This window comes from Sander vitreus, chromosome 17 (genome assembly GCF_031162955.1).
Source record: "Sander vitreus isolate 19-12246 chromosome 17, sanVit1, whole genome shotgun sequence".
In the NCBI taxonomy this organism is placed as follows: domain Eukaryota; kingdom Metazoa; phylum Chordata; class Actinopteri; order Perciformes; family Percidae; genus Sander; species Sander vitreus.
Window position 1 is genome coordinate 29,123,943 of NC_135871.1, and position 22,363 is coordinate 29,146,305.

The 22,363-nt window shown below is 38.3% G+C and overlaps 1 protein-coding gene and 1 pseudogene across 1 annotated transcript; both read right to left on the reverse strand.

Annotated features, from left to right (window-relative positions):
- On the reverse strand, positions 1-4,612 carry LOC144532476 (G-protein coupled receptor 4-like). The gene is made up of 4 exons (XM_078273257.1): positions 4,551-4,612; positions 2,168-2,338; positions 1,732-1,919; positions 1-1,636 (listed from the first exon to the last, which is right to left on the reverse strand). The coding sequence occupies exons 2-4, from the start codon at positions 2,321-2,323 to the stop codon at positions 1,159-1,161; spliced, it is 822 nt and encodes a 273-aa protein (XP_078129383.1). The 5' UTR covers positions 2,324-2,338; positions 4,551-4,612; the 3' UTR covers positions 1-1,158.
- LOC144532850 (uncharacterized) lies at positions 2,327-16,272 on the reverse strand (annotated as a pseudogene).
- Between the last annotated feature and the right edge of the window lie 6,091 nt (positions 16,273-22,363).

A 22,363-nucleotide genomic window follows, 5' to 3' on the forward strand; every position in this document is an offset into this window, starting at 1 on the left:
TTATCGGCCATAATCTCATCACGGCCATAATCTCATCACAGTTGTGTTTTAAAAAAAAAATCTGACCTCTAAGACTTTAGCTGCAAAACGAGGTGCTGTTTGGCAAAATAAAAATAAAAAATACATCACATCCATAAGACAAAGAAGTGGATCTGATAAACTCTAAATGCAAACCAATACAAGGTGTGTGTTATTCCCTCATTATCCCATTTACAAGGAGCAGATAAAAGGTCCAGAGTTCATTTCAAGTGTGCTATTTGCATTTGGCAATATTATCTGCTCATATTCAGCCAAATGCTTCAGAACTCATTGGACGGCGCTTCACAGTGCAGATGGACAATGACCCGAAGCATACTGCGAAAGCAACCAAAGAGTCTTTTAAGGGAATAAAGGGGAATGTTATGCAATGGCCAAGTCAATCACCTGACCTGAATCTGATTGAGCATGCATTTCACTTGCTGAAGACAAAACTGAAGGGAAAATGCCCCAAGAACAAGCAGGAACTGAAGACAGCTGCAGTAGAGGCCTGGCAGAGCGTCACCAGGGATGAAACCCAGCGTCTGGTGATGTCTATGCGTTCCAGACTTCAGGCTGTAATTGATTGCAAAGGATTTGCAACCAAGTATTAAAAAGTGAAAGTTTGATTTATGATTGTTAATCTGTCCCATTACTTTTGGTCCCTTTAAAAGTGGGAGGCACATATACAAACTGTTGTAATTCCTACACCGTTCACCTGATTTGGATGTAAATACCCTCAAATTAAAGCTGAAAGTCTGCAGTTAAAGCACATCTTGTTTGTTTCATTTCAACTCCATTGTGGTGGTGTATAGAGCCAAAAAGATTAGAATTGTGTCGACGTCCCAATATTTATGGACCTGACTGTATATAATTAGACAGGTGCGTCGGAGAGGGACGAGTAGGTCATGAGTTGCAAAGAGAAGGTGACTGGTGAAACCCACAGTCACCTCCTACAAAAGATGGCTTTTGGCTCAATAAGTAATACTATTTGCCTGATAAAGGTTTAGTACCAAAACGTTGCCAGCTATTAAATCTACAGTATCTTTGCAAGTTAGACAGTGTGCGGAGGTTTCTTTGCAATTCATTAAATTCATTCATTCAATTCATTATTCATTTGTATGTATTTATCTTAGTGAGTCATCACACACACACAGAGGCCAAAAGCTTGTCTATGGCCCCTTTCCTCATGAAAACATACAGAACTAAGTCTGCAAGAGGACTCAACTTAAACAACAAAAAAGACAGGCTCTCAACAATAATAAAGAACATTTCAGGTCTGGCTGCATTTGTCAGAGAGAAAATGATTCTGGGCAGGAACAGCAGCATGTAAATAAGCAGCACCAGGACCAACATTCCCACAATTCGCCGTTTTTCGTCAGTGTGAACTGAGATGGAAGCAGACAGGGCTTTGAGGGTCCCAACCAGAAAGAATATGAGCAGTGGGAGGGGAAGCAGGAAAAATATGGCTAAGATGGTGCCTGTGACCTCTGAAAAACCACAGAAAACCTGAGTGACGAGAAAGACGAGGGAAATGATCCAGACCAGGACACAGACCATCACGGAGATCTTGATGGTTCGTCTGAAGCGGTACCACAGTGGGCAGGCGATGACCAAATACCTGTAACACAAGATGTAAGACACAGCTTCAGAATGATCTAGTAATACAATGGTCAGACACAGAAGTAGCTACACACATTCTGGATAGACCGATACCTTTCCAGGGCGATGCACACCATGAAGCAAACACTGGCCATCAGACTAGAGCCATAAATAAGAATGACTATTTTATCTATTTTCTGGTCCTTAGGTTTTGCCACCCAACCGATCATGCAGCAGAGCTGAATGAGGTCAGAAATGAGAAGGTTGATGACGTAGATCGGAGCAACATGATCCTTTCGCACCTGCAGGAAAACATTGGTTAAAGTAAAAAAAGCAGGTGTAAACATGTTCTGAACATTTCCTCCCAAATATGTCTGTAGGGTCCAATCAGCTTCATGTACATTTTAATTATGGAGAAAATTATTCCTGTAAATGTATAGGTCATTTCAAGACTAAATCCCAGCCCCCTGACATGTGGCCCCCAACCCAGATCAAGATCCTTTACAGACAAACACTTTACACAAATAGATCTCAGTCATAATGTACGTACCAGAGAATAAAGAGCATAGATGGCCACGAGGATCAAAAGAAGTCCAATACAGATGATTATGCATGTCACCACTTGTGTGATCAATGCTGATGTTTCAAAATGCTTGCTGTAGTAACCATAGCTCATGTCCTGTGAAATGTTGTTGACATCTTCCATTCTTCAGAGTGAAACCTGTGTAAGAAATCAGGTTACGAAAAGTATTTATATTAACATTTATTTATATATTTAGTGCCCCTTTATTATTTCAGGATGTATTTCATAGGCATAATAATTTTTTGATTTAATGTTGAGTAAAATTACATTCCATAGAATATGCAGCCCTAACTGTGCTGCCAAGTAAATAGCATCTTGGTGCTCCTGTGCCCAAAATTTCAATGCAAAAGAGCATCATTGCAAAAACAGTCCAATTCACAAAGATCAGTTTTAACAGCCACACTCAGTTACAGTGAAATTATTAGTGTCTTCAGAGACAATACCTGTTAATTCTAGAGTTTCGCATTCATAAGGAGTTGGGGCGTAGAACAAAAATCTAGACTCTGTACAAAGGCATTCTCTATTAACCCCTCCCTGCATCCACAACTATTCATTCTCATATCTTTGATGAAGGCCCAGTACACTTAGTCCCCCTTTCTCCCCAGTTCCGCCCCTGATAAGGAGTGTCCTCCACTCCCCTCCACCTATCTGAAAAACGACCCCATAGGTCGTTTGTACGAGCAGCAATTACGACTCATATTTACATTTTATTGTTGGGGAGCAAAGCAAGAATTCATGTCCATTCAACGTGGTATTACGAATGAGGGTAGCAGGCCCCCCCTTTGAAGCTAATTTGACATAGTGGCCAAACAGTGGAATTACAACTTCCGTGCTTGTCAAATGATGTGGCCAAAGTCTTGCCATAGACTTACACTACCGGTCAAAAGTTTGGGTTCATTTAGAAATGTCCATTCCACTCCATTCCAGACAGAATACCAGCTGAGATCAGTTGCATTGTTTTTTTAATCAGGGCAGCAGTTTTAAGATTACATTATGTGTTTACATAATTGCAAAAGGGTTCTCAACTGTTGTAGAAAGAAGTGGCTGAAGAAATGCTTGAAATTCCATGTTTTTTGGTCTAAACGTCATACCCAAATTAAAAGTGGTACAGCTCCCATATACTTTGACACTCTGGGGTGTGCCTGATATCATTGGAAAGGAAACACTCTCAAGTTTTTGTTACAAGTGTCAGGGTGATTCTAGGCCTTACTGACAGAGTTACAGAGGCTAAAATGGAGGTTTTTTTATTTCCGTCCAAGTCATACATCTGTAAAATGATTAGAATACACTGCTCTAAACACATCTGACAGGTGACAGACAACACAGGGCATTATCCACATGTCTCAGCTTACTACAGAAAAAGTCCAGAAGCCAAAAGACTCAAAAATGGATTGTATATGATTTTCTTTCTACAGATATGTCTGTGCGTTTTTTTATTTCCATTTGAAAAGTGCAAAGAAAAAAGCCAAAAAACTACAAAATACAACACGTCTCAAATACACAAACACACCCACATCAATCACCTTTCCAATGATATCAGGCACACCCCAGAGTGTCAAAGTATATGGGAGCTGTACCACTTTTAATTTGGGTATGACGTTTAGACCAAAAAACATGGAATTTCAAGCGTTTCTTCAGCCACTTCTGTCTACAACAGTCGAGAACCCTTTTGCAATTATGTAAGCACATGATGTAATCTGAAAACTGCTGCCCTGATTAAAAAAACAATGCAACTGATCTCAGCTGGTATTCTGTCTGGAATGGAGTGGAATGGACATTTCTAAGTGACCCCAAACTTTTGACCGGTAGTGTACACTGCGAAAGAGAATTCTTTTTCATTGTCTCCCCCCACCATGAAAAAGCACTGATCATCTAGGTAATTTTATACGAGATGTTGAACTTTTTTAGCTTCATAAGTCAGTGAGCAACTCTCATAGGAATGAACAGGGGAGACACACAAGCCAGACAACAAATCAAAAGGTCTCTTTGCCAAAGTCTGTTGCTTTCGCCGTATCCACACAGTGACTTAAAGTCACACAGTACTGCCTGTTAATCTACAGTTTCTCATGGGCAGATTTCAAATTGTGCTTTTAAAATACCACGTACATTTCCTGCTTTAATGATATAGCTTGGTTTATATTTGGTTTAATCATGTCCTTATCTAACATTTGTACTCAAAATGCAAAGCTTCTTTTCTTAAAAATGCCCTGAATACAACGTGCAACAGTTAAAGAAGAAACAAAAATAGATAGCATTACATTAGCATTTACAACGTGTAGGCTAGTAGGCTACATCAGAAAGACATACATAAACATCATGAAATTCTGACACACTTCCAATAACACTGTACCTTAAAATCTTCCAATCTTCAATATCAGTCCAGTACAAGACAGGCTCCTCTTGACATGATTTTCGTAACTGGAAAGGTTTCTGTTCAATCTACTGTCTTTTAACGTACCCTTGTACAAAGTGAACCCAAGAGTAACTACACCATACCAAGAAAGCTTTTGAAGTCTTGCCTAATTCATCAGAATTCATCAGAATTAGGAAAGGTCCTGGGAGCCAGATGAAGAACATACTTTAGTAATCCCAAGGGGAAATTTATAGAGATTTTACACACAGTGAACGACTGAGCTACTGCCCATGTTTCATTTGCTCTGGCGATTTGAATAGGCCCCCTGCCATTTATATTCCCAGCGGCCTGAGACAATGCTCGTTTCGTTGCTCCTACTTTTACATTAATACATGAGTATTCTTGCATTGCCTCAGCGCAGTGGGGTAAAGCCTGGCTACACCACATACATTCTGGGATAGTAGATAAAAAAAACACTGGGTTGTTTGCATTTCTTTAATCCACTCACAATGGTCTTGGGCGGCATTATGCTCCGGATGCAGCGATCATGGTGGCTCTGTAAAACAGTGGAACATTTGCACCCCGCAAAAGAAAACTCCCATAAAATATTTAATGTTTACTGTTAACACAATACAGCAACATGAACTATTTCAATTAGTGTTTGTGAGGAAAAAAGTAGCCAAAGGAGCAAACTGCAGGTATACATGAGAGTCTATACACAAGAGAAAGCAGTGGGTTGCCGTGATTGTGAGAAAAGATTTAGCTATAGGAGCTATGCACTGAGACACAAGAGAGTCCACACAGTAGAGAAACCAGTGGGTTGTAGTGTTTATAGTAGGAGATTAAGCCAGAAGAACAATATTCAGATATGAAAATCATACATGGACAACACCATAAGCAGCATAAACCATTTGAAGAAATGTGAATATAAGTGTTACTTTTTCATTATTTAAATAAAAATATATGTATATATTTTAGGTCTGGGCTCTGATTGATAAGAGGTCAAAGATCAAATTATTACATTATTACATTACATGTCATTTAGCTGACGCTTTTATCAAAGCGACTTACAATTGCTATATATCAGAGGTTGCACGCCTCTGGAGCAACTAGGGGTTAAGTCAGTCCTTCCAGAAAAATTATTTTTTTTGTGATTGTTGCGGGCAAAAATCCTTGATTATGCGGCACATTTTCTTAAAAAATGCGATGGAATACGTGGGATATTTATGCAATTTTATGCGATGAAATTGCGGGAACTTGCAAAAACTGCGGTTTCATCGTGGCTTCATCGGGGGGTTTGCAGCTTTTCGATGATGTTCACATCACGTAATTACGTCACTTCATAACGTTCCCATGGCAACAGGGCAAAATGGCTGCTCTTGTGTGACGTAAACGCAAAAAAATTTTCCAACGAAAATGCGGGGATTATGAAATCATGCAAGCCCCGCATATTTTGAGCGGAAATCTGCAATTTATGCGGCAAAAGTGCGGCGTATTTGAAAAGATGCGGCCCCATGCATAAATATGCAGACTTTGGCTGATTATGCAATCGCATAATCCTGTTTTTCTGGAGGGACTGTTAAGTGTCTTGCTCAGGGACACATTGGTTGATGTATCGCAGTGGGACTTGAACCCAGATTTCCCACACCAAAGGCATGTGTTATATCCACTGCGCCATCACCACCACCATCAAATAAGTGATCTGGAATAATCTCATCACACTAAAGCTTTAAATGAGATGTTAAACATCAGTAAATAAAACAACCTGGGATTTAACAAATCATGCGCTCGTGAAAAAAATCTGACATCTGAGACTCTGAACGATGCTGCATTCATGTTGTCATCGTTCATACTGTTGAACTGCTGTCATCATTGCTGTCCATTCTGCAACAACACACAGAGGCCAAAAGCTTGTCTATGGCCCCTTTCCTCATGAAAACATACAGAACTAAGTCTGCAAGAGGACTCAACCTAAGAAACACATGAGACAGGCTTTGGAGGGCCCGGTCATCATGTTTTTTCAGAAGCATGATTATTGTGGGCAGGAACAGCAGCGTGTAAATAAGCAGCACCAGGACCAATATTGCCACAATTCGTCGTTTTACGTCAGCTGGAACTGAGGTGGAAGCAGACAGGGCTTTGAGGGTCCTAACCAGGAAGAATATGATTAGTGGGAGGGGAAGGAAGAAAAAGCTGGCTAAGATGATTACTGAACATTCTGGAATATACCAAAATACAAAAGTGAAGCAAATGGCAAGAGAAATGATCCAGACCAGGACACAGACCATCACTGAGATCTTACAATACAATGGTCAGACACAGAAGTAGCTACACACATTCTGGATAGACAGATACCTTTCCAGGGCGATGCACACCATGAAGCAAACACTGGCCATCAGACTAGAGCCATAAAAAATAATGCCTATTTTATCTATTTTCTGGTCCTTAGGTTTTGCCACCCAATCGATCATGCAGCAGAGCTGAATGAGGTCAGAAATGAGTAGGTTGATGACGTAGATCGGAGCAACATTATCCTTTCGCACCTGCAGGAAAACAGTGGTTAAAGTAAAGAAAGCAGGTGTAAACATGTTCTGAACATCTCCTCCTAAATATGACTGCAGGGTCCAATCATCTTCATGTACATTTTAACTATGGAGGAAATTATTCCTGTAAACGTATAGGTCATTTCAAGAGTAAATCCCAGCCCTCTGACATGTGGCCCCCAACCCAGATCAAGATCCTTTACAGACAAACACTTTACACAAATAGATCTCAGTCATAATGTACGTACCAGAGAATAAAGAGCATAGATGGCCACGAGGGTCAAAGGAAGTCCAATACAGATGATTATGCTTGTGTGATCAATTCTGATGTTTCATATTGCTTGCTGTAGTAACCATAGCTCATGTCCTGTGAAATGTTGTTGACATCTTCCATTCTTCAGAGTGAAACCTGTGTAAGAAATCAGGTTATGAAAAGTATTTATATTAACATTTATTTATATATTTAGTGCCCCTTTTTTATTTCAGGATGTATTTCATAGGCATAATAAGTTTTTGATTTAATGTTGAGTAAAATTACATTCCATAGAATATGCAGCCTTAACTGTGCTGCCAAGTAAATAGCATCTTGGTGCTCCTGTGCCAAATTTTCAATGCAAAAGAGCATCATTGCAAAAACAGTCCAATTCACAAAGATCAGTTTTAACAGCCACACTCAGTTACAGTGAAATTATTAGTGTCTTCAGAGACAATACCTGTTAATTCTAGAGTTTCGCATTCATAAGGAGTTGGGGCGTAGAACAAAAATCTAGACTCTGTACAAAGGCATTCTCTATTAACCCCTCCCTGCATCCACAACTATTCCTGTCCCCCTTTCTCCCCAGTTCCGCCCCTGATAAGGAGTGTCCTCCACTCCTCCACCTATCTGAAAAACGACCCCATAGGTCATTTGTACGAGCAGCAATTACGACTCATATTTACATTTAATTGTTGGGGAACAAAGCAAGAATTCATGTCCATTCAAAGTGGTATTACGAATGAGGGTAGCATGCCCCCCCTTTGAAGCTAATTTGACATAGTGGCCAAACAGTGGAATTACAACTTCCGTGCTTGTCAAATGATGTGGCCAAAGTCTTGCCATAGACTTACACTACCGGTCAAAAGTTTGGGTTCACTTAGAAATGTCCATTCCACTCCATTCCAGACAGAATACCAGCTGAGATCAGTTGCATTGTTTTTTTAATCAGGGCAGCAGTTTTAAGATTACATTATGTGTTTACATAATTACAAAAGGGTTCTCAACTGTTGTAGAAAGAAGTGGCTGAAGAAACGCTTGAAATACCATGTTTTTTGGTCTAAACGTCATACCCAAATTAAAAGTGGTACAGCTCCCATATACTTTGACACTCTGGGGTGTGCCTGATATCATTGGAAAGGAAACACTCTCAAGGTTTTGTTACAAGTGTCAGGGTGATTCTAGGCCTTACTAACAGAGTTACAGAGGCTAAAATGGAGGTTTTTTATTTCCGTCCAAGTCAAACATCTGTAAAATGATTAGAATACACTGCTCTAAACACATCTGACAGGTGACAGACAACACAGGGCATTATCCACATGTCTCAGCTTACTACAGAAAAAGTCCAGAAGCCAAAAGACTCAAAAATGGATTGTATATGATTTTCTTTCTACAGATATGTCTGTGCGTTTTTTTATTTCCATTTGAAAAGTGCAAAGAAAAAAGCCAAAAAACTACAAAATACAACACGTCTCAAATACACAAACACACCCACATCAATCACCTTTCCAATGATATCAGGCACACCCCAGAGTGTCAAAGTATATGGGAGCTGTACCACTTTTAATTTGGGTATGACGTTTAGACGTTTTTCCTGCTTAAAAACAGACCAAGCACCGCCTCACTTGCTCGTTTTCGTTACTCTTGAAATGGATGATCGAAATAATGGATAATCAGCAGATTTATCAATACTGAAAATAATAATTAGTTAACAATTCAAAATTAGCTCCACCATAAGCAACTACACCACTGTCTTTTACATTAATGCATGAGTAATAATCTAATGATTTAATAGTAAACAGTCACGGTGCCTCACTGTTTTTAAACCTCACACTGGTAGTATCATCATCAAATCAGTTTTAGATCAATTTCCTATTTTCCACTTTGCTTCAGTTGATGTTATTGTGCTTAAAGTGACTGGTAGAGGCTAAAACTGAGAGTTTAGAGCCAAAACTGAACACAAGAGGACAAACACAGGTGCTGTGACGAGGATCATGTGAATTTGGTTGCTTCTTGAATAATTTATAAAAAATATTTATGAGTATACAACATCCTTCCTGTAGATAGAAACATACACTACAGTTGAAAAGTTTGTAATCTCCTGCCACAAAAGCTTGATTGGGTCTAGTCAGGTAGCTGAGAGGACTACTTATATTTTACTATGGTTTTTTTTAGGTTGTAGAACGTCCTCCTGATATTTTGTATAAAGGGTTTGTTTTGTACATGGAGAATAAAATATCATCTGTTATAATCAACATTCATCTTGACTTCATTCACTTGTGTCTCCTGATTGAAACAGATTGGTAGGAACCGAACACTGAGACACAAACAAACAAAACTGTATCTCCCAAGTTTTGCAAACAGGCCTAACACAGATATGTAAATACGAAGGGTGTGAATTCAGAATGACAAAAAAAAATATTTCCTCTAGCATTGTCAAACACATTTTTAATTGTGTTAAATATTTTTGTTTATAACATTATTCAGTAACACTTTACTTGAAGGTATCTACATAAGAGTGACATGATACTGTCATGACACATGAACCCTAACTCTAACCCTAATTTGTCATGACAAAAACCAAATGACACTTGCTAAAAGAAGTGTTATGTCATAAACGTTTGACTTATGTTTATGACACATTCATGACAGTGTCATGTCACTCTTATGTAGATACCTTCAAGTGTAACCCATTATTCTCCACAAGACGTGAAGATCATCTTCTAGTTCCTCCTATTGCTTCAGAGAAACATAGAATCTTACTTCATCACGTTTTTTTCAGTCTTAATGAGCTTTGTTAGGAAAGGTAATACAGTGTTTAGTGTTCTATTATTGATACAGTATTAAATGTATTAACATTTGGATTTCAACATTGGATCGGAGACTCCTCCATTCTCACACAGAGGTTGTGGTTTTCATTCATCTGTTGGTATTCGCGTTAGTCGGACTTTAACATGAAACATGTCCCACTTCCCAGGTAGGAGTCCTTTGTTGAAGAGCAGAGAAGATGAGAAATGCTGCCGCATAACATTGCAACTTAGCTGTGGCTGAGGACGATGCTGATGATGTTCTCTGGTGGAAGTCCTGGAAACCAAGGTCTTCTACACTCTAGGAGGGAAAGAGAAATAAATACACGTAAAAATTCATGATGGGTAACAAAATTGAAAATAGAAGTCAGTAATTAGTCACCATTTAGTCGTCCCCTTTTTTAGTTAAAAACAATGCCACTGTGTTTTTGTTATTAGTTTTTTTTAAAGGAAGAAAAAGGCCTTTGGGGGAATATCAAAAATGCTTTCATAGTAGACATTTTGACATATCCAAGCAGGAAACTGGCAGATATTGTATTCTGCAACAGACAAAGAACATGAAAATATAAAAATATATTTGCATGACCTGCCCCAGTTACAGTGAGGTAACAAACTCAGATGAGCCTGTTAAAAAGTTAAAAAACAAAAGCTTTTCCTCCAGTTACTCCACAGTTACTTGTGTGCTGCGTCTTTTAATAAATACAGTCAAGCTTTCCAGTCTTTAGAAATACTCCATTGACAATCAAAAAGCACTTTTTTGCTCAGTGGTGCCTTGTCCTTTCTTTGAAATAAAATTATTTAAAATCCAAAAGTAGCCTACTTATATAAAAATCATGATCTTCTGGCAAAAAGTGAAACCTGGTCCGATCTGATCTTTTTCTGCATTGAAATTCAAACGTCATCCTTTGAACATCCAACTCACTACTTGTACACAAAACATTCCTCAAACACACATTAAACAAGAACACATCAATTATCATGGGTTTTACAGTGAATTCAGTCATGACGTCAGCCTCAGATGTTTTTCTTTTACTCAGTCTGCCCTTTATGTCCCTGCCTCCTTCCCCTGGGCTCATGCATTTCTGAGGAACTCTCCAGACTTTCCATCTATCCACCAGATGCCTCATTTCCCAAATATACTTAATTTTTATAACCCTATTTTTTTTTGATTGCTCCCCTTTCTTGTTAGCATATGTACCGTCATTTCACTTTTTGTCCACTGCTGCACTTGAAATCTGCTCTTTTATGTGCCCGTGCATCTCTCTTGATACGTCTCAAAGCATGAAATGTTGTACACATTTTTTTTAAATACCATACCAGTAGCAAGAAGATATCGATCCACCTACAGGCTATGTCAGCAGTCTGTGTAGGCCACAGAGTAGAGACCTCCCAGCAGTGTGTAGGTGATGGCCACAGCAGCAGAAATCCAGATTTGTTAACATTAAATATCAGCAACAATTCATTGCATTGGTTCATTACACAAACACAAATGGCCAGAGGAAACAAAAAAAAATTGTATATTTAACAAGGGGACAAGTAATACTGACAAGTAAATATTGTTTCTTGAAAATTAAACAGATACAAAAACTGGAGAACAATTTGCTTTCACTAATAGTTGCATAGTTAACAAGTTAAAATATGTGTTGGGGTGCCCCAGGGTTCCATAATTGGTCCTCTATTATTTCTGAGATACTGTACATAAAAGTCTTGGTTATGACATGTAAAAATCTTTTCCCCATTTTATTTGCAGATGATACCAATCTTCAAGATATAGAGGTCCACTGCTGTGGAATTCATTGAGTATGTCACTAAAACATTAACTTCTTTGCCAGGCTTCAGGTCACATTTAAATATGTTTCTAATTTAATCTTAAATATTATGTTGGGATAATTCTGTTGATTGTATTTATTGTCTGACTCTATGGCTTATATTTTTCTTTGTCTTTCTTGTTTTATTTTTTGAAAGATGTACATGTTGTGTTTTCCTGTTTGTTTGTGGTATTGCTTGTTTTACTTTTGTAAACAGGATTATTATGTTTTAGTTGTCTGTTTATTTCTATTTTGAATAAGGGGAGGACTCTGAATTCGGCTCTAGGCTTCTTTCCTTAAGATAAATTGTTACCCAAGCTAATCAGTGTTGATGTCACCCAAATGATGTCTGACATTAGTGGTGCCACAGACAGAAGTGCACTCAGTACGTTTCCGTACTTGATCTGGAAAAGGGTCCATCATGGTCACATACTTCCTGTCTCTCATTGGCTCTGCAAAGAAAAGACCACCTTAAAAACAAAAGTAGGAGAATTGCAATTCTGATTCAACTGCGCCATCAGACAGATGAACATGTTTAGCAGGCCCTCTGCCCCTGCCAGCTCTGCACTACATGGAGCTGCTTTTAAACAAGGCAAGTAACAAACATACTCAATTTAACCCATGCAACCCTGTTGCTGAAAATTTATTTCTCTTGAAGCATAATTGAGAAAAATAGAGCTGGGTAGCTCCAATGATTTCCCGAAGCTATTCTATTAGGATTCTCAAGGTCCCTACTCAATTACATTTTCGAAATTTCAGTTACAATACCAATTTTGCTTGGTAAAAAAAAAGAGATTCTCAGAGAACTTCTGCTGTAAATTGTACAATCAAGAAATAACCCTCAAATATGTTTTAGAATGCGCAAGGTTAATGTTTACATTAATAAATGACCCCCAAAAAGTTTGCTTAAAAATACATTTGCATGACCTGCCCCAGTTATAGTGAGGTAACAAACTCAGATGAGCCTGTTAAAAAGTTAAAAAACAAAAGCTTTTCCTCCAGTTACTCCACAGTTACTTGTGTGCTGCGTCTTTTAATAAATACAGTCAAGCTTTCCAGTCTTTAGAAATACTCCATTGACAATCAAAAAGCACTTTTTTGCTCAGTGGTGCCTTGTCCTTTCTTTGAAATAAAATTATTTAAAATCCAAAAGTAGCCTACTTTTATAAAAAGCATGATCTTCTGGCAAAAAGTGAAACCTGGTCCGATCTGATCTTTTTCTGCATTGAAATTCAAACGTCATCCTTTGAACATCCAACTCACTACTTGTACACAAAACATTCCTCAAACACACATTAAACAAGAACACATCAATTATCATGGGTTTTACAGTGAATTCAGTCATGACGTCAGCCTCAGATGTTTTTCTTTTACTCAGTCTGCCCTTTATGTCCCTGCCTCCTTCCCCTGGGCTCATGCATTTCTGAGGAACTCTCCAGACTTTCCATCTATCCACCAGATGCCTCATTTCCCAAATATACTTAATTTTTATAACCCTATTTTTTTTGGATTGCTCCCCTTTCTTGTTAGCATATGTACCGTCATTTCACTTTTTGTCCACTGCTGCACTTGAAATCTGCTCTTTTATGTGCCCGTGCATCTCTCTTGATACGTCTCAAAGCATGAAATGTTGTACTAATTTTTTTTAAATACCATACCAGTAGCAAGAAGATATCGATCCACCTACAGGCTATGTCAGCAGTCTGTGTAGGCCACAGAGTAGAGACCTCCCAGCAGTGTGTAGGTGATGGCCACAGCAGCAGAAATCCAGATTTGTTAACATTAAATATCAGCAACAATTCATTGCATTGGTTCATTACACAAACACAAATGGCCAGAGGAAACAAAAAAAAATTGTATATTTAACAAGGGGACAAGTAATACTGACAAGTAAATATTGTTTCTTGAAAATTAAACAGATACAAAAACTGGAGAACAATTTGCTTTCACTAATAGTTGCATAGTTAACAAGTTAAAATATGTGTTGGGGTGCCCCAGGGTTCCATAATTGGTCCTCTATTATTTCTGAGATACTGTACATAAAAGTCTTGGTTATGACATGTAAAAATCTTTTCCCCATTTTATTTGCAGATGATACCAATCTTCAAGATATAGAGGTCCACTGCTGTGGAATTCATTGAGTATGTCACTAAAACATTAACTTCTTTGCCAGGCTTCAGGTCACATTTAAATACGTTTCTAATTTAATCTTAAATATTATGTTGGGATAATTCTGTTGATTGTATTTATTGTCTGACTCTATGGCTTATATTTTTCTTTGTCTTTCTTGTTTTATTTTTTGAAAGATGTACATGTTGTGTTTTCCTGTTTGTTTGTGGTATTGCTTGTTTTACTTTTGTAAACAGGATTATTATGTTTTAGTTGTCTGTTTATTTCTATTTTGAATAAGGGGAGGACTCTGAATTCGGCTCTAGGCTTCTTTCCTTAAGATAAATTGTTACCCAAGCTAATCAGTGTTGATGTCACCCAAATGATGTCTGACATTAGTGGTGCCACAGACAGAAGTGCACTCAGTACGTTTCCGTACTTGATCTGGAAAGGGTCCATCATGGTCACATACTTCCTGTCTCTCATTGGCTCTGCAAAGAAAAGACCACCTTAAAAACAAAAGTAGGAGAATTGCAATTCTGATTCAACTGCGCCATCAGACAGATGAACATGTTTAGCAGGCCCTCTGCCCCTGCCAGCTCTGCACTACATGGAGCTGCTTTTAAACAAGGCAAGTAACAAACATACTCAATTTAACCCATGCAACCCTGTTGCTGAAAATTTATTTCTCTTGAAGCATAATTGAGAAAAATAGAGCTGGGTAGCTCCAATGATTTCCCGAAGCTATTCTATTAGGATTCTCAAGGTCCCTACTCAATTACATTTTCGAAATTTCAGTTACAATACCAATTTTGCTTGGTAAAAAAAAAGAGATTCTCAGAGAACTTCTGCTGTAAATTGTACAATCAAGAAATAACCCTCAAATATGTTTTAGAATGCGCAAGGTTAATGTTTACATTAATAAATGACCCCCAAAAAGTTTGCTTAAAAGTACTTTTTACTTATACATCCATGGTGAAAAGGCATATATTAAAAAATGTATTTCTGGATTGTATTAATGGATATCAGATCACTCAAGCAAAGATCTATTTTATCGATTATTTTAAGCCAGCCCTATTGAGAATATAATACTGTGTTGTATGGGACGGAATTTTAGGGGAACGGCAGATAGGTTGGATTTCAGTTTAAGAGTCACTGGGAGGAGTTGGAAGTGTCAGTTGAGTTGTGAGTTATGAAAGCAGTTAGTGTTATGGTTGAAGTGAAAGTCCTGAAAGCATCTGTAGTGTCTTGAAAACTTAAAAAAAAAAAAGAATTTCAACAAGAGTGAAGGCCAACATTGCTGCCAATGGCATCACAGCCCAAATCAGCCCCAACTTTGGATCGTACACCGTCTCAGCTGTGCCGGTGACGAAGGTCCCGCCAACCCAGGTAGCTGCATGGTGCACACACAAACACACACACACACACACACACACACACACACACACACACAATTTGTGGGGTGTGTGTGTGTAAGTGACAAACAATAAGATTTTATGTTTTTCATCGTAATGCATTGTTTTAATTCTATTTCCGGTTTATTTTGATATTAAAAAACAGAAACGAGGTAAACAGTGTAGACACGATAGTCTGGATCAACGATGGTTCATTTACCAGATAGTTCCGGCACCGCCGGAAGTTTCATGAATGTCGATGACATTATGAATTAATTAAAATTAGGAATTAAAGCAATTTATCGATAACATTTTTTTGTTTGTAAAGAGATTCATGAGAAATGTTCAGGCTGACTTAAAGAGCTGTTGCTAATGAATCGTTTTATTCTCGTCTTTGGTCATTTACATGACCCATCCCTAATGGGTTTATTCAGACACATTGTTGAACTCCAAACCAAACTTTTCAATATGTACAGTATACCACCAGCACAATATATGCTGACCTCATAAAAATTTGAAAAGTCTACATATACAGAGGAGGATATGCTGGATACAAGATAACTATATACACACATCCTCACAGAAGTACAAACATAAGACACAATACACAAGAAAGCGTTCCGTCTTAAGGAAATAAAAGAGCAACTTCATCAAAACCATCCTGCGATTATGCACTTAAAATGCAGTTCTTATAACAGGCTGTATGAACCTGCAGGTTGCTGCTGCTGATGCACAGAACAAACTCACCGGTTGTGGTGAAGATTCCCACCACCAAGCTGATGTCTCTGTTCCCCAGCAGGGCCATGTCCCCATGGTTTGCTCGCATCCTGTTTCCATCCCTTTTGGATTTGGTGGAAGCCCAGATGCCACTTCCGAGCACCAGCAGGTAGAATGGCGGCTACGAGTCCCGGGACGTTAAGAGCCATGCTGCCTGCCGGGCAGCTTCTCAGAGCACACAGTACAGAGAGCAGCCAGGCCGCAGGCTTCCTTTGGCACTGGACCTGGTTCAACCTGGATAACTGAACCGTGTTCAGTTATTCAGCACCTGGTTCAACCTGAATACCTGAACCGTGGTGTGTGAGTGCACGGAGTGGCTACCAGTGACCCTCAGGCTATAGAACTGACTTGCTGTTCTTTACAGAAAACTGCAGTAGACTCGAGCAAACAGAAGGCAAAGACAGTTGATCAACCCTTGATTTACAATTGCTATAGCAGCTCACAGTGATGCAGCTTGTGTGGAGTCTCTTAGCGTGATACGGAAGACTAACAGCCGATTTCATGTTTAAAGCAGCTATTCCTCTCTTACTATTTCGGCATTTTTCCCTTTTTTTCCGGAGAATAATGCAACATTTTTCTATTGATGATGATGCATATGGTATGCGGAAAATGCATCATCATCAAGAGAGAAATACTGCATCATTTAGCAGAGGAAAATGCTAGGAGAAGAAAAGCATAATCATTAAGTTAATTCTCTGGTTTTGGTACGGCACACAAAAATCACATTTTGGTCGTATTTGTTGTAATCCAAAAATTTAATTTGCACATTACAAAGTTTTGTATTGTGACTGTATTTGTTACACACATTAATCATGTTACATTGCCCCAAGATCCTCAAAATTGGTATAAATAATATATTAGTATTAAAATGTATTGCTTGTTATAATTCAAATTATTTTAAACTACGGGGGCTCTTGCATACATTTTGAGAAATGGAATAGCTTCAAAATCAGTGATTGTATGTTAAAATGAAACATAGAAAGCCAAATATAAATCCTGTTTTTATTTATATTTGTTAAAGCTAATAAATAAATAAATTGGCTAGTTTTCCAGACTAAATAGATGGTTGATAGAAGGTTGAACATATGATAATTATAGAAGTTTTTTTGCTTTCCCACTGTGAATAAGATAGGAAGGAAATAGACACATCCCATTATCAAGGTCGGTTCTGTACAGATTTATTGTGGTAATCCTACTTTGAATGAAATGAAATCAGAGCCTTAGAGCAGAAACAGCCCTCTAAAGCCTGAATGTCTTTCTCCAAAGCCATGTTTGTCATTGTGTGCCTGCAAAACAAGTAACTGGAATGTCTCTAACCTGATATCGAACCTAAAAATGAAATCAAATCAAGCCCTTCTGAATTGGAGTGTTTCCATGTCGCCTCTCTGGTTGAGTTATTAAATAACTCAAAATCACGTAACCATAACTCATCTCTGCTTTAAGCACTTTAGTTAAATAATGTTGACGTAACATTTCTATTCTACGCACTTCAATTAAATCATGTAAACATAACATATATTAAACAAGGCTTTGGTTTTTCTCAGGAGATGAAATGCTGCACTTTATTGTCGTTGTCATTGTATCCAGCGGGCAAACAATGAGACAACAATGAATGTGCTGTGAATTTCACACAGCAAAAATATATTACAGAAATATTAATATTACCAAATACATCTCATTCTATATTCTACTCTTACAATATGTATACATAATACATTGTAAGAGTAGAAAATAGACAGATTTTTAATCCATTTTACTATAGGTACAAACAAAACAAACAAATGCCTTTCCAGGTTATGTTTGAGGAATGTACTCTGTGTAAAAAGGTAAGCTAAAACACTCCATGCTGCACCTTTTTCAGTCATTTTTATTCTGTACTGTACATGCTGCACGATGGTACAGAGGGGGGTCTTCGTGGAGTGTCTCATAGGTTTCATCCCTGTAAAAAAAAAAAAACATTGTTGGCAAGAGAAAGACACCTGATAACCAAAAAAAACTGTCATTCTGTTTCAGTGTCATGAGCGTTCAGCAGCGACAATCACTGAAGATAACATCCAATGAGAGGTTTAAAGACAGATAATATGCTCTGGATCCCAGTCAACCAAAGCACATCCAAAAAAATCCATACAGATCTACAAAGAGATGTTGGTGCAGCAGGACAGGGCTCTACGGAAGCCCTGAAAGGCAAGGTGAAAAGATTTAATTGTGCAAAAGTTTATCTCCCATTTAGGAGATATTATCTCATCATACACATTTAGGCAGAATTAAGCACTTAGTGCACGATCCAAAGGGAACTGAAAGTTCATCCAAATGCAGCATAACAAAAGGTTTTACCTTCTTAAGCCCTAGTCGCACGGGACTAGTATTACCTGGCGACCTCTAGTAATTTGTAATAATAACGAAGGCCGTCTGTGATCTTAATCCCATGCGAATCTGCCATGTCTGTAATTTGTCAAGTAAAAAAGGGGGGGGGAGGGTTCTGAATAACATGAGTTCCCCTCTACTGTTCCTCTACTGTTCCAGTCTACTGTAAAACAAAATGGAACTGTGCATAGGCGCCAAATTAAAACATGGTTCAAGAGTGTAGCTATAACGTCTAATACAATCATATGGAGACCACAAGAAAATACGTACTTATTAGGATTAACTTTAACCCTTGTCTTGTCTTTTGTCCATTTATTTGGTCACTTTTTTGATGTTTTTGTCCATTTTATCCTGCGTTTTCGTACCATTTTCCGACAGAAGTTATTTGTCTTTTTTTTTCTTCAAATGCTATAAAATCAGTCCTTCCAGAAAAATGCAGAGTTTTTTTGTGATTGTTGCGGGCAAAAATCCTTTATTATGCGGCACGTTTTCTTAAAAAATGCGATGGAATATGCGGGATATTTATGCACTTGTATGCGATGACTTCATCGCGGGGTTTGCAGCTTTTCGATGATGTTCACATCACGTAATTACGTCACTTCGTAACATTCCCATGGCAACAGGGGAAAATGGCTGCTTGTGTGTGAAGTAAACGCAACATTTTTCAACTTTCTGCTAAGATACAGTCATGTGAACAAATTAGGACACCCATGCTGAAGTGGACTAAAAAGAGGAATAAAAACATCATCTTTAGGAAATTGATCTTAATGCCTTAATTAAAAAAATGAGGAATACCCAATCTTTAAGGACACCAATTTTCCTTGTGATTGAATAATGTATCATAAATAAATAAATGTTCTTCCTTAAAATACAGGGGGCATAAGTCAGTACACCCCTATGTTAAATTCCCATAGAGGCAGGCAGACTTTTATTTTGAAAGGCCAGTTATTTCATGGATGGATGGAGAGATTGGTATGGGGTATTTTCCATAAGATCATCTCTCAATGCAAATCAAACCAGCTATTAGGCTAACTGAAATAAAACCATGCCAATCTCTAGGTATGGTGAAGGGGATGTGATGATGTGGGGGGGGGGCTATTTTAATTCCAAAGGCCAAGGGAACTTTATCAGGATCATAGTATCCTGGATCCATGAAATAACTGGCCTTTAAAAATAATAATCTGCCTGCCTCTATGGGAATTTAACATAGGGGTGTATTTACTTATGCCCCCTGTATTTTAAGGAAGAACATTTATTTATTCACTATACATTATTTATTCATGAAGAAAATTGGTGTCCTTAAAGGTTGGATTTTTTCTAATTAAGGCATTAAGATCAATTTCCAAAAAATGATTTTTTTATTCCTCTTTTTAGTCAACTTTTTCACTTTTTTGCAACAAAAATGCGGGGATTATGAAATTATGCAAGCCCCGCATATTTTGCACGGAAATCGGCAATTTATGTGGCAAAAGTGCGGCGTATTTGAAAAAAATGCTTTGACTTTGGCTTATTATGCATTGAATTATGCGATTGCATAATCACGTTTTTCTGGAGGGACTGTAAAATTGAATAAAACATCCAAACTCAATGAAAGTAGTGACCTAATCATTTAATTTACTCGTTGTAGGGAACATCCACAACTTCTTTTTTGACAATTTGGTTGAAAGAAACCCACATTTCTTTTTGAAAATGGGTCAAATTTGACCCGAGGACAGCTTGAGGGTTAAGATATTATCTTATACCTTGCCTTTTAGGGCTTTTGTGGGGCTGTGTGTTTTTTCATCTCAAGATCTAGATTGATGTATAGAAAGTTTTAATTAAGTTTTTCTCAACAGGAAATCTTTGGATCTTTTATGAATCCTCTCTTCAAACAGGGTTAAACAGTGTAGATAGGACGTCTGATGAAATATATCGAGATAGTATCACCTAATTAGAAAGTACACTTTAAGATACTATCAGTATCAGTATCAGGCCAACAATGCCCGCAATATTCTTTCCACCTTGCCTTTCAGGACTTCCGTAGAGCCGGGTGTTTTTTCATCTCAAGATCTAGATTCATTTTTCCTCAACAGGAAAACAGTGGGTATGTTATGAATCTTCTCTTCTCTCCTTTGTATTCTGCCTCTGCTTCAGTCCTGAATTTCTCCCTCTATGATTGCCCCGTCATTCAGCCTCATCCCGTCCTCTTCTTCCCTGCCGCCTGTCTCTGGCCCGGGACTCGGTGGCAGCAGCTCCAGGTCCTTATTGGAGCTGCTCGTGCTGGCGGCTCTGGCAATCCTGGTGAGCGTCTGTTCGTACGGCGAGGGCAGGTAGACCATGAGGAACACGCCGTCCGTCACGTCCTGCTCGGAGCTGGAGCTGGGCAGCTGGTGCTGCCCCCTGTTGCGCCGGATGGACGACAGCAGCTCGCAGTTCCTCTCGGGATCCTGCAGGTCCTCCAGGGCGATCACATTGGCCAATCCCAGCTTGCCGCCGAGGCCGAAGCCGTGGCGGCGGCGCCAGATCAGGAAGCCCAGAACACTGAAGAGGAGGAGGAGGAGGAGGAAGGAGACGGTCGCTATGGTGATGTAGGCAATGGATCTGGCGCTGATGACGGCCTCACCTGAGCTCTGGCCCTGGGAATCAGACAGAGAAAGGTTAGACTGGATCATTCATACGTGATCATTGCATCACAATATGCATTGTTTTCCTTTTTTCCTGTGCGTTAATCAATTCAATTTTACAATTCACTTGAAGTTAGGAAAGTGAGGAAAATAAATAATTGAATGTTCATATTCATTGTTTTAATGCAAATGTAGATTTTCATGTTTGACTTTGCTCATTTGATCAGTGCATCACAACTTGCACACAAAACTAAAACCCACAGACAGACATAAAAGGTGACCAATAGCATTGATTTATGAAAAAAATGTAATATATTACTTTTTTCATGCATTAATAAATTCAATATCACAAATAACCTGCACTTATTTATTTCCCTCACTTTGTGATAAATAATATTGACATATGTCGTACGTATTGTTTGCAAATAGTAGGTTTTCATGTTCGACCATATTATTTGGAATAGAAGACATTTTGGATGTACTACACTGGGCTCTGCTGTTAAAGTGAGGTGATGAAATGTCTATTTGTCTTGTCATTAAAAAACATAAGTGAAACTGGTAACAGAGAAACTTACAATAATAGAAAAATCACATTCAGTAATAAAGGGAAGACTGAAGTCGGATGGTGTTCAGATAACATCTGGCCTACAGAGGGAGCCGTTTGACACAAACATCTCTTTGGCCTCTTTACACAAATGAATCAGTAGCTTACCATCTGTACCATCAACACTGCTGAGTGTTAGTGTGAGCACACGGTTACTGAATGAACTGCGAATGCAAATTTAAGATCTGATGAAGCAAAATCAACAAGTCTTCCATTTTGCTGTAGACTTTTGAGCATCAAATCTAAAAGCGCTACATAAATGAATTAGAGCTGTGCGTGATGGAGAAAATCAAATATCAGAATATTTTGGACTAAATACCTCGATATCGATATTGTAGGGTTGACTATTGGTGCTTTCACAAATAATAAATGATAAATAATCATCAGTAATATGGATATGTTGACTAAGTGGGTAAAGGCAAATAATAGAAGAGTTATAGTAAGTCTGGTATGTTTAGAAAATGACATCACTTTAATGCAGCCTTTAAAACACTAGTCATATTACTATATTACGATAGACGAAATGTAAGACAATATCTATCCTCGTA

Bases quoted from the DNA above. Each gene is read 5' to 3' on its own strand.
- LOC144532476 (XM_078273257.1), bottom strand. From the start codon at position 2,323: ATGGAAGATGTCAACAACATTTCACAGGACATGAGCTATGGTTACTAC. The intron at 1,920-2,167 runs GTACGTACATTA...GTTTTCCTGCAG, and splicing joins TCTATGCTCTTTATTCTCTG to GTGCGAAAGGATCATGTTGC. The intron at 1,637-1,731 runs GTATCGGTCTAT...CTTGTGTTACAG, and splicing joins GTGTGCATCGCCCTGGAAAG to GTATTTGGTCATCGCCTGCC.